The sequence below is a fragment of the Xyrauchen texanus genome, chromosome 28 (genome assembly GCF_025860055.1).
Source record: "Xyrauchen texanus isolate HMW12.3.18 chromosome 28, RBS_HiC_50CHRs, whole genome shotgun sequence".
Taxonomy (NCBI): Eukaryota; Metazoa; Chordata; class Actinopteri; order Cypriniformes; family Catostomidae; genus Xyrauchen; species Xyrauchen texanus.
In genome coordinates, this window is record NC_068303.1 from 16,435,085 (window position 1) to 16,450,619 (window position 15,535).

The 15,535-nt window shown below is 39.0% G+C and overlaps 1 protein-coding gene across 1 annotated transcript; it reads left to right on the plus strand.

The window, feature by feature from the left end:
• Positions 1-12,910: 12,910 nt before the first annotated feature.
• Positions 12,911-15,229, plus strand: sox11b (SRY-box transcription factor 11b). Its single transcript, XM_052096320.1, has one exon. It carries the CDS (start codon positions 13,011-13,013, stop codon positions 14,076-14,078), a length of 1,068 nt encoding a protein of 355 aa, XP_051952280.1. The 5' UTR covers positions 12,911-13,010; the 3' UTR covers positions 14,079-15,229.
• The last annotated feature ends 306 nt before the right edge of the window (positions 15,230-15,535 follow it).

The window sequence follows — 15,535 nt, forward strand, 5'->3', positions numbered from 1 at the left end:
ATATATATCACCAGACCTATATTAATATTTCTTTATCTGGTTTTCAGTCCATTATTTAAATATAATTGTTGAAATACCATATGGAAATTTTATTTAATATAGAAGCATTGCAAATGTCTAATTTTTATTCTGATAAGGCTACTTAAACTAGTCTATTATAAGGTTTAGCTAGGCATGATTGACAATGTCTGAATGCCTATGACATTTATGGGGGAAAATGTATTTGCTGTTACTCTAGGGGAAGTGTCCTTTGCAGTCAACATTGTATCCTTACTCTTCATTCATTCTGTACGTGAACTGCTTTCAATGATCTGTAAGGTTACACTGTACCCTGCTTTACTGAGACAAACAAATACATATTTAACCATTTTGATATACCCTAAAAGAAACATTGAAACAACTTTTATTGCTAGATCTGAAGCATCTCCATGTTGTGATTTAGCTAAATCCTTATGTAAAAAGGAACACCAGAAAGGACTGAGCATCTCAGCATAATAAATTCTTTCTGCTTAGTACTTGCAGCAGCCACAGTACTTCAGAGCTGTGTCTCCCTCAGGTTCATCAGGTTCGTTTCAGGCTCATTAGTGCCAGTCAATGAGAGCACAGCTCTTTGGATGTGGGGGTTGAACTTAGAGGTGCTTGTAATAAGAGAACACAGTGGTGTGTGTGTGTGTGTGTGTGTGTGTGTGTGTGTGTGTGTGTGTGTGTGTGTGTGTGTGCGCATATTATAGAATGATGTGTAATTGATTAAAAGACTGTGTATGGGACATATTTGAAAACAGTGGTTCTAAATTGGTTTGGCTCCAGGACCCAGATTTTACACTGGACATCAAGTGGGACCTAACACAGTAAAAAAATTGTTAATTGTACAAAAGTAAACAAAAATGTCAATGTCAGATATTGAAATGTATAAATATTACCATGAATTGCACAGGCCTAACAATATGACAAATTATTAACATGATTCATCTCACACTGCAAATGGCGCCCCAGCTTAACTTGGAGGCATCTGTCGTGACGATGACATGCCTGGACTCTTGTTCTAAGGGAACCCCTGCCCACAGAAATACAAGGTCCATCCAAGGGCTGAACAGATCGGCATGATGGCCATGCAATGCGTACCGCGGCACCATGCCGATCTTGGGACTTGAGTCTGAAGCCAGTGCTGAAACGGTCTCATATGAATCAACCCGAGCCACATTACCGCTGCCGAGGACGCCATATGTGAGGCACACCATCAAAGAGACTGAGTCCAACTCAGAGAAAAGAGATGCTCTGCACCAGGGAAAGCTTGCTCTTCTCCCAGTTGACCTGAAGCCCCAATCTGCTGAGGTGTCTGAGCACTAGGTCCCTGTGCGCACACAATAGATATCAAGAGTTGGCTAGAATCAGCCAGTCATCAGCCACAGATAATTGAGGATGCGGACGCCCACTTCCTTAGCCCTTCCTTAGGTCAAGGGCTACCTCAGTGACTTTCGTAAAGACATGAGGCGACAGGGACAGACCAAAGGGGAGGACCTTGTACTGATATGCCCAGCAATCAAAGGCAAACCGAAGAAACGGTCTGTGTCAAGGCAAAACCGAGACATGGAAGTACAAGTCCTTCAGGTCTACCGCCGCGAACCAATCTTAATGCCGGACGCATGACAGAATGCGTTTCTGTATTAGCATCCTTAACGGGAGTACAGGGCCCGATTCAGTGCTCGTAAGTCCAAGTATGGCAGCAACCACTACTTTCTTTGGTACAATTTGGGCTGTAGAACCCATTCTTCATCTCGGCTGGAGGGACAGGCTCTATTGCATCCTTCTGTAGAAGGACTGCAATTTCTGCACGCAGAACAGCGGCAGCCTCGCCTCCTACCGAGGTGAAACGGATGCCATTGAACCTGGGCGGGCGCCTTGTGAACTGAATCGCGCAGCGGAGTCGGATCATCCTGGCCGGCCAACATGACGGGTTGGAGAGTGCTAGCCATGTCTCCAAATGCAGAGCGAGGAGTACCAAGGGGAGAATCAAATTTGACGTACCTGCGGATGGGTCCTCACGGTGGAGTGGAGCAGAAAATACATATGTCATCCGTAGGGTGAAGTTGGTCTCCAAGCGCAGCTCCTGCATCACTCCTGGGTCAGGACTACCCTCGTGTAGCTCTTTCAATGCCTTGGCATGGCGAACTTGCAGGAGTGCCATGGCATGCAGGGCAGAGGCTTGGCCGTCAGGGATGATGTAGACTTACAGTACATGCGAGGCAGCGATCGTGGCCGTCAGAGGCGGAGAGATAGCAACCATATACAGGATCTACACATGGAGAGGCATCTTTAAAAAGACACTTTCCATCAGTGTTCACTCTTATAGAGGAAATACTCTAAGTATGTACTCTTTTAGAGTAGATGCCAAAGCGCCCAGGGGAGTTCTCTGCATTTATCAGTGAGAGAGGGCGAGAAACCGCTGCAATGCGGCATATATCCAACAGCTTACAATACTTTGTAGAGATGAATATAACGGCAGTGGAATTCATCGACACTGCTCGGCTCCGAAGAACAAATCTGAATGAGTGGTTGCAAGCCGGCTCCTTTTATACCTGTATGTTCATGGGAGTGGCATGCAAATTCCACTAGCCAATTTCCATTGGCCTTTTCTCAAATATCAGAGGTGTTTGGGGCTCTCTAGGGTGACCCTTAGTGTACTGCATCGACACACCGTCGAGTGAGTGACAGATAGTGAACCGTATTTTAGGGCAGTCTCACGACCAAGACATCACGGTCGTCATTGTCATGCAGTTTGGATAATTACGTCACAGGTTCTGCAATCATCAATATATTTAATTATACTTATAAATATACGTTTAGTTACATTATACTATCATATTGATATTTTAGATCCCCTAACCCAGCGGTGTACAAACTTTTTCGGTCAGGGGTTAAATGCAGAAAAAAACAAGGTGCTGCGTGCCGCATCGCTGTAATAATTAAAAATAGGGCTAGATGTTTACTATATTGCCACTGGGCATAAACTTTGTACACTTAAGTTTTAATTCTAATTTGTGCTCTATTGTATGCTTGTGTAGGCCCTACATGTAAATAAAGTATAGACTAATTCACTCACGAAGAACTCTTATATTGGAACAGTGATATGTCTTAAACAAAATATTATACTCACTTATTCATATTATTATCTTTTTGACATCCCTTCAATGTCACTGCAAAGCATGTAAATAGCTGCTACTAAGCAGTGTTGGGTGTCACCCATCACAATATTCAAATTAATAAATTATTTGAAAATTCTGTCATCATTCCATTTTTTACCCTACCATCACATTTTTACTCCATTGATGAATAGGTTTAGGTTTGGGTTGGGTTGGTTGGCACAGTTTCTAAAATATGCATTCCTATATATATATATATATATATATATATATATATATATATATATATATATATATATATATATATATATATATATATATATATATATTACGTCCTGTATAGCTTATAACAACTCGCTTTTGACAACCCTCCATGGACATTTCACCCGGAAAATGGAGCTCAGACTTGCAAATACACCCAACAACACTTCCCACTTTGGCCACTGGGGGCAGTGTTTCTAGTTTCAGTTATCACAGACTGATTTGCACTAAAGAAAAGTCAACCTACTGTTTCTAATTTCACTGTGAGTTCAGCCTGAACAAAACAATTAGAAAATAAGCAATAAAGAAATAAATTAGTAAATGATGACAGAATTTTCCAATGATTAAATTTTAAAATGTAGGTTTGTGTACTGCAATGGACTGCTCTGAAATTAGTTAGATGAGGCATAAGTGTTATTTTCTGGTTTTTGATGATGTCACACAAATTGTCCAAGTCGAAATTTTACCAAGTGTCAGATGAATTTGCACCAAAATATTGTAGTTTGACATCAACCACAAACGATTTGTGAAGTATTTTTCCTCCTTTTAAAAGTTTATCCTATTTACTTTGTAATTGTCCTCCTAAAAATTCAAATTATATAGTTCATTGCATTTTATTTTTTTCATTTAGCATTTTTTCCCCTGTGGTTCGTGACCCTACCCATTTTTGGGTCATGACCCACCAATTCAGAAGCACTATTTTAACAGATCTGACCCTGTTAAGTTTAGTCAGCCCATGCCATGACTCAGTGTTTATCACAGAGTTTATGTTTGTAAAAGTAATGTACATTTAAATAATCAACAGAAATAAGTGAAGTTGTGTGCATAATTAAGTGTGAAATTCACATCAATTTCAGACTGAAATTTCAGAAATTACTGCTTTGTAATCGAAGTGGGCTTTGTAATCATCATGTTATTCACTTCAACAGCTATGGGGAGCATGACTCCCTATGTCTTTTTAAAATCATTAGGAAAAAGCCCTTCACATTTCACTTCAATTTTGTTAAATACTGTGTTTCTACAGCAGTATTTCCTCCCCTCCTACCAATTCGTGTGGCGTCTCACTATTCATTAAACTGTGAGGGAGCGTGAGTGCTCATTATGGATGTTGACGTGGTGCCTCAGATAAAGAGCAGGCTGTGGATCTCGCTACCTGCAGATTCTTCTGAATAAGCCCACCTGCAACCTCAACTTCAGCCTTTCTGTTTTTGTCATGCTCGGGCTTGGTGCACCACTGTCTCCCTGCACCAGGTAATTAACTCCAGCATCAACACATGATGAACTGCTGGGAAATAATAGCTTCTTTTATCCAGGAGTCATGATCATTATCTTTGTATTTTTTCTTTTCCTACACATCTCCACAGCTGTCACCCCCTCAACCCAGGCCCCTCTCACCATTGTCTTATTTGTTCACAATTGATGACATCCCCTACTTACCTTTAAATTAGTATTCCCTCAGGGATGAAGTGCTCAGAAGAGGCTTGCCAAGGAAAGGAGAACTTTAATTTTCAAGTAGCTGTGAGCAGTTTGCGAGTAAACCAATGACAGCTTACTAATTCAGTGGTTTTTGGGAACAGCCGGAAGTTTCTGCACTGTAAAGTTTAACATAAAGAAGTGTGCGATGAGAAAGGAGGGAACATTTCTTAACTATTAGAAACTGTGTTTGATCTCAACTATTCTTAAAGGAATGTTTCGGGTTCAATCAACAGCATTTGTGGCAAAAGTTTATTACCACAAAAATGATTTAGACTTGTTCTAAATCTTATTTACAGTAAGACTGTAATTTGGGCTAGTCCATAAATGCTAAAATACACATTAATACCAAAATATATCAACAAGACCTGAACATAAATATACTCTACATGTTAAAATGATTTGAGATAAATGATATGTCATAAAAGGATATAAATTAATATGCAATAAGTACAATAAGAAACAGTGTTTATTTTAATTTGTTTATGGACTGGCCCCATTCACTTCCATTGCAAGTGGATTACTGTGCCTTTATTTTGTTTGGTTATGTTAACAAGTCAATAACAAGTCAAAATACATTTTAGTGGTAATCAACGTTATGCCACAAATGCTGTTGATTCAACTTAACTTGTCATCTTTACTCACTCTCATGTGTTTCCAAACCCATATGACTTTCTTGCTTCTGTAAGCCACTAAATAAGATGTCAGGCATTATGTTCTAACTACTGCAACATATAAGGACCATAACAGTAGTCCTTATGACTCATGTGCTATATTCCAACACATGATGATATATTTGTGTACGGAAAAGACAGAAATGTAAGTTTTTATTCACTGAAAATATTCCCCTACTCCATAGCTTGGTCATGCTATGGTGCTTTTGTGGTGCTTTCAGTTGTTTTTTAAGCTTAACAGCCCCTGGTCACCATTCACTTTCATTCAATGGAAAAGAGCAGTTTCAACATTCTGCTGATCTTCTCCATTTTTTGTTTCATGGAAGAAAGAAAAAAAACACAGGTTTGTAATCAGTATTTTCCTTTTATTAAGGCATAGTTCTCCCCAAAAATGAAAATTCTCTCATCATTTACTCACCCTTATGCCATCCCAGATGTTTATGAATTTCGTTCTCCTGCAGAATACAAACAATGATTTTTAGAATAATATTTCAGCTCTGTAGGTCCGTAAGTGAATGGTGACCAGAACAATAACTTTGGGTGAGAAACAGATTATTTATTAATATAAAGCTCCACTTTCACTTTCACATTCTGAAAGTGAAAGTGGAGATTTATAGTAAAAAAAATTATAATAATTTAAATCTGTTTCTCACACAAAGTTATGCAACGCTTCAGAAGATATTAAATCACTAGAGTCGTATGGCCACCATTTACTTGTATTGTATGGACCAACATAGATTAAATATTCTTCTAAATATCTTTGTTTGTGTTCTGCAGAAGAAAGAAAATCATACACATCTGGGATGTCATGAGGGAGAATAAATGGGGTTCATTTTTGGGTGAACTATTCCTTAAAGAAGCTTAGCTATTGTTGCACTAAAAATGGCTGGTAAGTTAAAAGAAAATTTGAGTTCTGATTCCAAAAATGATTCTGTAAAACTAGATCAAACATTATTTCATCAAAGTGTTTTGGTACAACACATGTAGTGATTTGTATTTTAATAAAAGTTCTTATCTAACTTTGATAACAAAATCTTTCTCACCACAAAAACAGCAACAATGGTATTTTCACTAGAGAAAGAAATTAAATAAACATAAAATTTAAACATTTGTGGTATATTTTGCATTAACAGATTGAAAGTAAATACTTATTTAGTTTAAGTAAAGGAATTTTTCACATCTAATACAAAAACTAGTTCAAAGATTCTCTCATCACAATGTTATGGTACAACTGGAAGTGATTTGGATTTTAATAAAAAGGCCAGAGACGCAACATAAACATAAGCTCAAGTACTTTTAAATATTTATTCACCTTGCATGTTTATGGAGCAAGATAATAAAGCAACATTATCTGATTGATGCATTTTATCTTGCCCTTTGCCACCACATATTCATGAGGCCTGTAACTATGACACAAAATCAGCTCCAGGAATCGATAGTTTGAAAAGGGCACACACACTCAGAAATCTATGTCCACCCTGCACCTTGTCGAGCCTTCCTGTGGTGTCAAGAGAAAAGAAAAAAAAAACTCTCCCTCAGGCAGTGCAATCCATCAACACAGGGCCTGGCCTTCAGACTAAACACACTCTCATTATAGTGGGTCAGGGCCCCACGAGAACCTCTGAATACATGTTTACTATTATTGCAAAAAGCGGCAAACAAGCGTGCCATACCTACCAGAGCTCATCTGCTGGTTTTAAGCAGTATTTGCTTTAAAGAATTTAGCTTGGTTTTTATAATGCTTGACAACACAAAGCCACTAACTTTCGTAGTGCACATTACCTATTAGAGATCAGCAGTACACTGCTGGTTTTATGCATTATTTTCTTTGAAGACTCAGTAATGAAAATTCTGGAATATTATTTCTCACCATCATGTCGTTCCAATTCCATATGAGTTTCTTTCTCTTGTGGAAAATTATATATTCATTATATTGATATTGATATTCACAATATATAAATATCATGACATCATATAATTTGGTGACGAGACATGAAAGGTAGTTGAAAATGAGGTTTTATGTCAATGAATTTTACAGTGATTTGATTTGAGAATCAATAAAGACAGTTCTGTCTGTTTATCATACAAAATTATTGTATGACTTGGAATGTCACAGACAAGTTGGACAGACTACATTGTGACAATTTTAGGTTCTTTAAAGTCCCCGTGAACCGGAAGTTGCAAACGACTTTTCTCCAGTGTTGTGACGTATTTCCGAGAGAAACGGAATACTAAATGAGGCAAAATAGTGGGCGTGGCTTTTTTTTCCAACTAGCACCTGATTGGATCTAAAAAAGTAGGTGTTTCATTCAGAAATGGAGGCAGATCTTAACGCAAGTTAACAATCGGTTGTTGAGGATTACTCGCCGCCTGAAACACCGCCAGCAGTCCCCTTCCTGCAGCAGGAGGAGGAGGAAGATGAAGAAGAACAGGAACACACGGAGGATCATTTCGTCACGGGGGGAATCAGACCTTACATGTTTGAGCCGTTACATGCGGAGGGTTCGAATGGTAAAAAGTGTTCCGTGAGTGTCACAACCAAAAATGCACCTCCTCGCCATCTCTCCTTTCACACGCTGTCAATGCTCGCAAACACACAGGCAGCCTGTCTACTGTCAGTTGGAGGGGCGTGGTTACGGATGTTAAGGAGACACCTAAACCGTCAAACCTACGTCATCAGGCAAGGTCCTCCAATGCAGAGGGGCGGGGAATTTTCAGATTTTGATTAAAGATTACGAAGCCAAAATTTTTTTTTGTGTGGATTGACTTGCATGGATGAATTGTTCACCACAAAACGATCAATTTAGGCAAACAAAGCAAGTATGGTCAATTTTGAATTCATGGGGACTTTAATGCAAGTAACTATCAACTGCTATTGTGTGGATATCAGAAGGTAAATAATGTCAAAAAATGTGGGTGAATATTCCTTTTAAAACTAGTTTTTGTTAGAGTACTGAAGACAACAGCTTGATTTCAAGCTGCTTGACAATATAAAGCTATAAACATCCAGATCTTTCAACAAATTTAGAAAATAAAATGTCTCAAAGTCAGTAGAAGTGTAACTTTAGAATTGTAAATTATATGTGACATTTATCTGCATTATATCAAAACACATGGCTATGATTCTGAGAAAGTCTTGTGAAATCCTGTAAATGAACTCTTAACAGTCACCTCTAACTCACATTGAAATGTGTAGCAAGAGTATGAGAACAGGGTTACAGTGAGAGAGTGTAATATCCACTGCGTTTGCAGAATTGACAACATATATATAGGACAAGCACACAACAGTGTGTTAAGTATTCGTTGTTTATCTTCTCGTGAAGTCACTCCAGTCTGCCAAGCATTAGACCTTGAAGGTGTGGAGACATGGGGTCAATTGTATTACAGTATGTATTCCACTTCAGAGACTCCTTATCTAATGCTGATAACAAAATCCTTTACCCTACCCAAATCACAGCGACAGTGGTATTTTCACTAGAGAAAGAAAAAATATATGTTTTGGTAAAGACGGAATAAGAGATAAGCATTAGACCAAAAGATAGCATGCATAAAAGTAAATTGTCAAAAGAGAATTGTTGCTATAGATTTCTTTGAAAATCAAATAATTTTCTAGAGCATTTGTAGTATGTTGTCTACTGCCACGGATTGAAAGTGAAGACCTATTTCATTTAATTAAAGGAGTATTCAAGGTTCAATACCAGTTAAGCTCAATCAACAGCATTTGTGGCATAATATTGATTACCATAAAAAATTAATGGGGCCAATCTGTAAACATTAAAGTACTCACTATTTCAAAGGTATAGCCACAAGACATAATCAATATACATATTAACATGATATTAGTGTGATAAAATCACTTACTATACTTTTAGTCAATTTTACATCTTTGTTGCCATGATGATGTAATGTCAATAAACCCTAAAACAACTTTACAGCTGAAATAATATACGTTTTAACAGAAGAGTTCCTGTAAGTGCTTTTACAAAATTATATGCTTCACATTTCTGTCTTTAAACCCTCCAAAATGTGGTCCCATTTACATCCGTTGTAAGAGTATAACTGTAACCTCGATTTGTTCTTTTTTTTTTTTTTTTTTTTTAAAGGAGGGAAGACTCAAACTTAACTTTTGTGGTGATCAACATTAAGCCACAAATGCTGTTGACCGGTTTTCATTTGTATTGAACCCAAAATATTCCTTTAAAGACAAAGAATTGTTTAACCAACAGTGAACAAATTAAATGTATTTAGCCCAAATATTTCCATCCAGCTTACACAGCTTTGCAAGACAAAAACACAAAGACTTTTAACACTTAGTGTTAAAAAACAATCACAACAGCCTGTTTCCACGCCTACTTAAAGTGCTTTGAGTTCACACATCTAATGGCAGCCGTTAGGTAAGCTATGGCCCCTAAGACCAAAGCAAGACATTTCATTCCCAATCAATGGCCAGGATGCTAGGCCTGTTAACTCATTTATGTGAATATGGCACTCCACCCGTTACAAGTGTCCCTTCTACCCAGCAGTCACCTAATATGACTTTGGCCTTTTATGTGCTGTTGAGGTTGAAGGCATTGAACAAGTCTGTCTAGGGGCCATTCAGAAGGAATACATTCCTGCATCTTCAATATCAGATAGCTCTTAGTCAGGACTGTCTATCGATCCATTGCTATAGCACTTCTCCAGTGGGTGAATGGCAGCTACTAGTTCAAGGAAGATAAACGCCATGGAGAAGATGAATCATTTCTGTCTGCCGTGCTCTTCTCTCGCTCTTTATAACATCTTCTCTCAGACAGGCCCATTTTACTACTGTACAAGCCTTATGTAATTTAATGTAATGCACCGCTGCTTTGAGAGCAGGAGGGTATTATTATTGTTTGACGCAATCTTTAAAAAACGACTGAAAACACACCTTTCCTGGCAGCACTTGACTATCTAGTCCTTTTGCACACAAAAAACATGCACTTACCTGTCTGCTCTTGCATTGTACTTCTTTGGTTCTTGTGGAAATTTGGTATGTAGCACTTTTTGTATTATTTTCTGTTAATTGCTATTGCTTGTATAATACTTGAAAGTTTGATAAAAGAGTCTGCTAAAGCAGTGGTTCTCAACCTTTTTGATTCCAAGGTTATACATTTATACATTGTAGGCCTACATCTATATTTTTCCCTAGCATTTTAAGTTAGATTATATTTATATAACTTCTAAAGGGATAGTTTGTCCAAAAATGAAAATTCTCTCATCATTTACTCACACTTATACCATCCTAGAAAACAAACAAATATTTTTAGAAGAATATTTCAGCTCTGTAGGTCATCACAATGCAAGTGAATAGTGACCAAAATTTTGAAGCTCCAAAAAGCAAATAAAAGCAGCATAAATGTAATCCATAAGAATCCAGTGGTTAAAGCCATATCTTCAGAAGCTATATGACAGATGTAGGTGAGAAACAAATCAATATTTAAGTATTTTTTCACTATATCTATCATATCACTATTGAAGATATAAATGTAACCACTGGAGTCTTATGGATTACTTTTATGCTGCCTTTATGTGCTTTTTGGCCCTTCAAAGTTTTGGTCACAATTCACTTGCATTGTATGGACCAACAGAGCTGAAACATTTTTCTACAAATCTTCATTTGTGTTTAGCAGAAGAAAGAAAGTCATGCAGTCCACATCTGGGATGGCATAAAGTAAATGATGAGAGAACTTTCATTTTTGGGTGAACTATCCCTTTAAATCATTTTAAGTTATCTTGCGCCATCTTAAAAATCTGATTAGGCCCTTTGGTTGAGAACCACTGTGCTAAATTAATAAATATAATGTTAATAAAAAATGGGAAGGTACAGCAAGTGTCACTTCGGCCTCATCTAAACTCTGTTTTCAAATGTCTAATATTATTGCTTTTCAAAGTATGCAGCTAAGGAGAGTGTTTTCGATTTGCTCCATTTTTGGTGGCGAAAAATTGCATTCTAGTGTAGATAATAGGTGTAAATGTATCTAGCGTGGACATCACCCTAATGTGACAATAAGGGTTCTTAAATATTCATGGGTTGAATTTTACAAGCCTGTGGATTATAATCTTCTATTTTATTGTGTTCCTTTGTAAAATTCTCACACTCGTGCATTTCAGAGACTTTAAATCTTAGAGTGATGCCAAAACACTCTCACAATTAAATTAGATGATCCAAAGTACCTCAAAAGGAATTAGAATATTTTAATCTAAGTTTAAAAGATGTGGCTTGTGGCAGGCAGTCCTCTGATGCAGCCACCTCAGTATGGAAGATTTGCTGTGAGTGGGGGTCTGTAGGTTACGATGCGATGAAAATATCTCAATATCTCCATGCAAAACAGCCCATGCTGTGTGAGACAGAGGCAGAATCCTCTCACTGCATTTCTAATGTATCACTGCATGAGTCTGAGGTGGGGGAGGCGGTGGTGGGTGGGGGAAGGACTGATTCAAAGGGGTAAATGATTGCCCTCTAGGGGAAGCAGAAAAGAGACAACTTTGTAGAGGGTTTTTAGAGAAGGAGCTGGCAGTCAGCCAAAGCTGTGGTGGTCTGCAGAGAGAGAGAGAGAGAGAGAGAGAGAGAGAGAGTTGCTTACCTCCTTGACACAGCAAATCTTTGCACTCGCTCTCCTGTCTGCACTCTGGACACATCATTACACTACAATAAAGACAAATATGCAATGTAAATATGTAGGTCAATGCTTGTGGAATTTATATATAAATCATTATTCTGTCATGCGCTCATGCAATAACCTGCATACATTTTCCTTGCATAATAGGGAAAGTGGGACAGTGGGGTCAAGGGCGTAGATTTGGCTTGAACATGGGGGGTATGTATACACAGAGTGAATAAATTACATGTTTCCACTAATCATGGTATAAATAATTGGGGGATTGTTCTTGCTTGTTTTGATTATTGGGAACCTGCCCCCAACCCCTGAGTGGGATATAATCAACACCAACACTGTTTCACAGTCATGACATGAATCAATGAAGACAGTAGCCTAGTGTTGAAGCGACACCAGCAGTTTCTTCGACATGTAGTTTTGCATTTATTCAAATATGGTGAAAAGTTCATGCTCAAATTTTTCAAATACAATAATACAACAGAATGCATACCCTTTCACTTAATCTATGCCCTGATGTCTCGCCCTGACAGGACTGATGTTCATTCAATGTAGCCCATCTCGCTCATCAAAGAAATCCCACCCACAGGCGCGCGCGCGCATAGGGTTAACAGCGAATGTCTGACAGCTTGTGGGAGGAGTCAAGGCACGCTATTGGATAATCATATGTGACGTTATTGATATGAGAAACCTAGGAACTAGTTAAGAAGGCTGACGGTAAGTTTGAAAAGAGGTTTGACTAGAGAGAGCAGAGAACGGCAGTTTCGAGTCTATTGAGGGGGGAAAGTAGCGTTTAACTTTCTCAAACTGTGAACGCAAGAGGGAACATGGTGCTGCAAACGGAGTGCAGCATGTCGCGGGAGACCACGGATACGGAGGAGAACGAGCTGATGGCGTGCAGCCCGGTGCCGCCGAAACCGGACTGGTGCAAGACAGCCACCGGCCACATCAAACGACCCATGAATGCCTTTATGGTATGGTCCAAGATTGAGAGGAGAAAAATCATGGAGCAGTCGCCGGACATGCACAATGCTGAGATTTCCAAAAGACTGGGAAAGCGGTGGAAAATGCTGAAGGACAGTGAAAAGATTCCCTTCATCAGGGAAGCCGAACGGCTGCGGCTTCAACACATGGCTGACTACCCCGACTACAAATACAGACCCAAGAAAAAGCCAAAGCTCGACGGTTCTTCGAAAATAGCGGTGCAGTCTCCGGAGAAGGGCACCAAAAGTGTCAAAGCCGCGGCGAAGAAGTGCACGAAACTCAAGCCGGGCAAACCGGGACACATCAGCTCGAGAGCCTCTTCACAAGACTGCAGATTCAACTATGTTTTCACAAACATAAAAGTGGCGAAGTCTATCAAAAGGGAACTTACAGACGATGAAGAGGACGATGATGATGATGATGATGATGAGGATGAATACGAGGACGAGGAACACATCAGAATGCATAATGTCCCGGCGAGTCCCACAATGAGTTCCGCAGCCGAGTCGGAAGGCACGAGTATGTACGAGGAGTTCACGCACACGAGCAGCAGTAGACTATTTTACAACTTCAAGAACATTACCAAACAGAGCGCAGCTTACCCTGCCTCTGTCTCACCAGCATCCTCTTTCAGGTCCGTCTCCTCTTCGTCCAGCAGCTCCAGCGAGGACTCCGACGACTTGCTGGTGGACTTCAGTTTGAACTTAGCGGCAGGCTCTCACGCCACGGACCTGGGAAACACTTCAGGAAACCTTTGTCTCTCTCTGGTGGATAAAGATTTGGACTCGTTCAGCGAGGGCAGCCTCGGTTCTCACTTTGAGTTCCCGGACTATTGCACTCCTGAGCTCAGTGAGATGATCGCGGGAGACTGGCTCGAGGCGAACTTTTCAGATCTGGTTTTCACGTACTAATAAACAAACTTTCGGTGTTCTCCTGCAAACTTACTTCAGGTTATTTTATTATATTTTTGACACTGCCTCTGTGGTTTTTCCTGGTTGGGAGTGAAGACGACGGAACCTACGTTATTATGAGGAAAAGGGGACATGTCAACATTGACAGGGTTGTGTGTGGTTATTATGTGGGGGTTGCAGTGAAACTGCTTAAATGTAGATGGAGCGCAAAATGTAAAATCTGAACTATGCATTCCCATCCCTCCCCTATATCTCTACAGGAAGCTGGAAAACGGCTGCTGGACCGAATAGAGGCAGTTCTGAAACGCTGTTCAGGATGCAACTTTTTTCCGAGGTCTTCTGTAATTTCTGTATGCCACAAATGTTTCTTTTTTTGTAACCGGTTCCGTTTCCTCCCCAAGTATGGGAATATTTAAGCAGATAACCGTTCTAGAACACAGGTATGGCAGGAAGCATTTTGATACATAACCAACAACATACCTCATCTTTTAAAAAAAAAAAAAAGTAAAATATTTTCTGGCATATTTTTGTACAGTTAAAGGGAATGTTATGACTGTGCTTTAAGTGAGGTTTCTTCAGGCACTTCAACCCGGTTTCATTTGTAAAGGCATGCAAGATTTAAACTGACTAGTCAACATGGTTATGATTTTACTCAAGGCAAGTGTACAGCTGTAGATCTGATTTGTTTCTATAGGGAGATGTACAATGGAATTGGGGGAACACCTACATGGACCTCATTTCTGGTACTAGATTTAAGATTGTATATGTTCTGTAATATAGTAAAGCTAGGAGTTTATGTATATCTGTGTGAATGGGTCCCAAATAGCAGGTGTAAAACTGGAGTTTGTTTTGCATTGTTTTTTTTTTTTTATTATCTTAATGGCACATTTGTTTTTTATTATTTTTGTGCAATATACTCTTAAAATGGACCATCTGCGTTTTGTAGCAAAGGAAATGAGTTACATGTCGTCATGCTGAAGTCTGTATCTGACACAAATAAATCAGCTGGAACTGATGAGAAAATGTATGTCTGGTTTATAGTGTGTGTGTGTGTCTGAAAGTGAGCAAGGAAGACATGTGTGATCTTGCCATTGGTCCAATTCAGATAGGTTTATATTACCAGATATGTGCAAAATGTTCCCATCAATTCTATGTAATTGAAAAATTAATATTTTGCTTGTCTTCCGGTTTAACTTCCAAAAGTCTGCTCCTTTGACAAATCAAATATCGCGCTGCCCAATGAAACCCACTTTGATTGGTGTAACTATTACCCAACCTCCCAATTTTTCAAAAGGAGTTCAACCCCTTTTTTTTTTTCTTTCTGTGCATCCATTCAGCAGGCCTCTGACCCTACTGCCCAGCCTAGCAAGATTAATTCTGCACTTTAAGAGCATAACAAAATAAATACATTTAATATTGCAATCTTTTGTAAACCAAGTTTATAACAAATTAATTTT

Coding starts and splice junctions, on each gene's coding strand:
- sox11b (XM_052096320.1), top strand. CDS start 13,011: ATGGTGCTGCAAACGGAGTGCAGCATGTCGCGGGAGACCACGGATACG.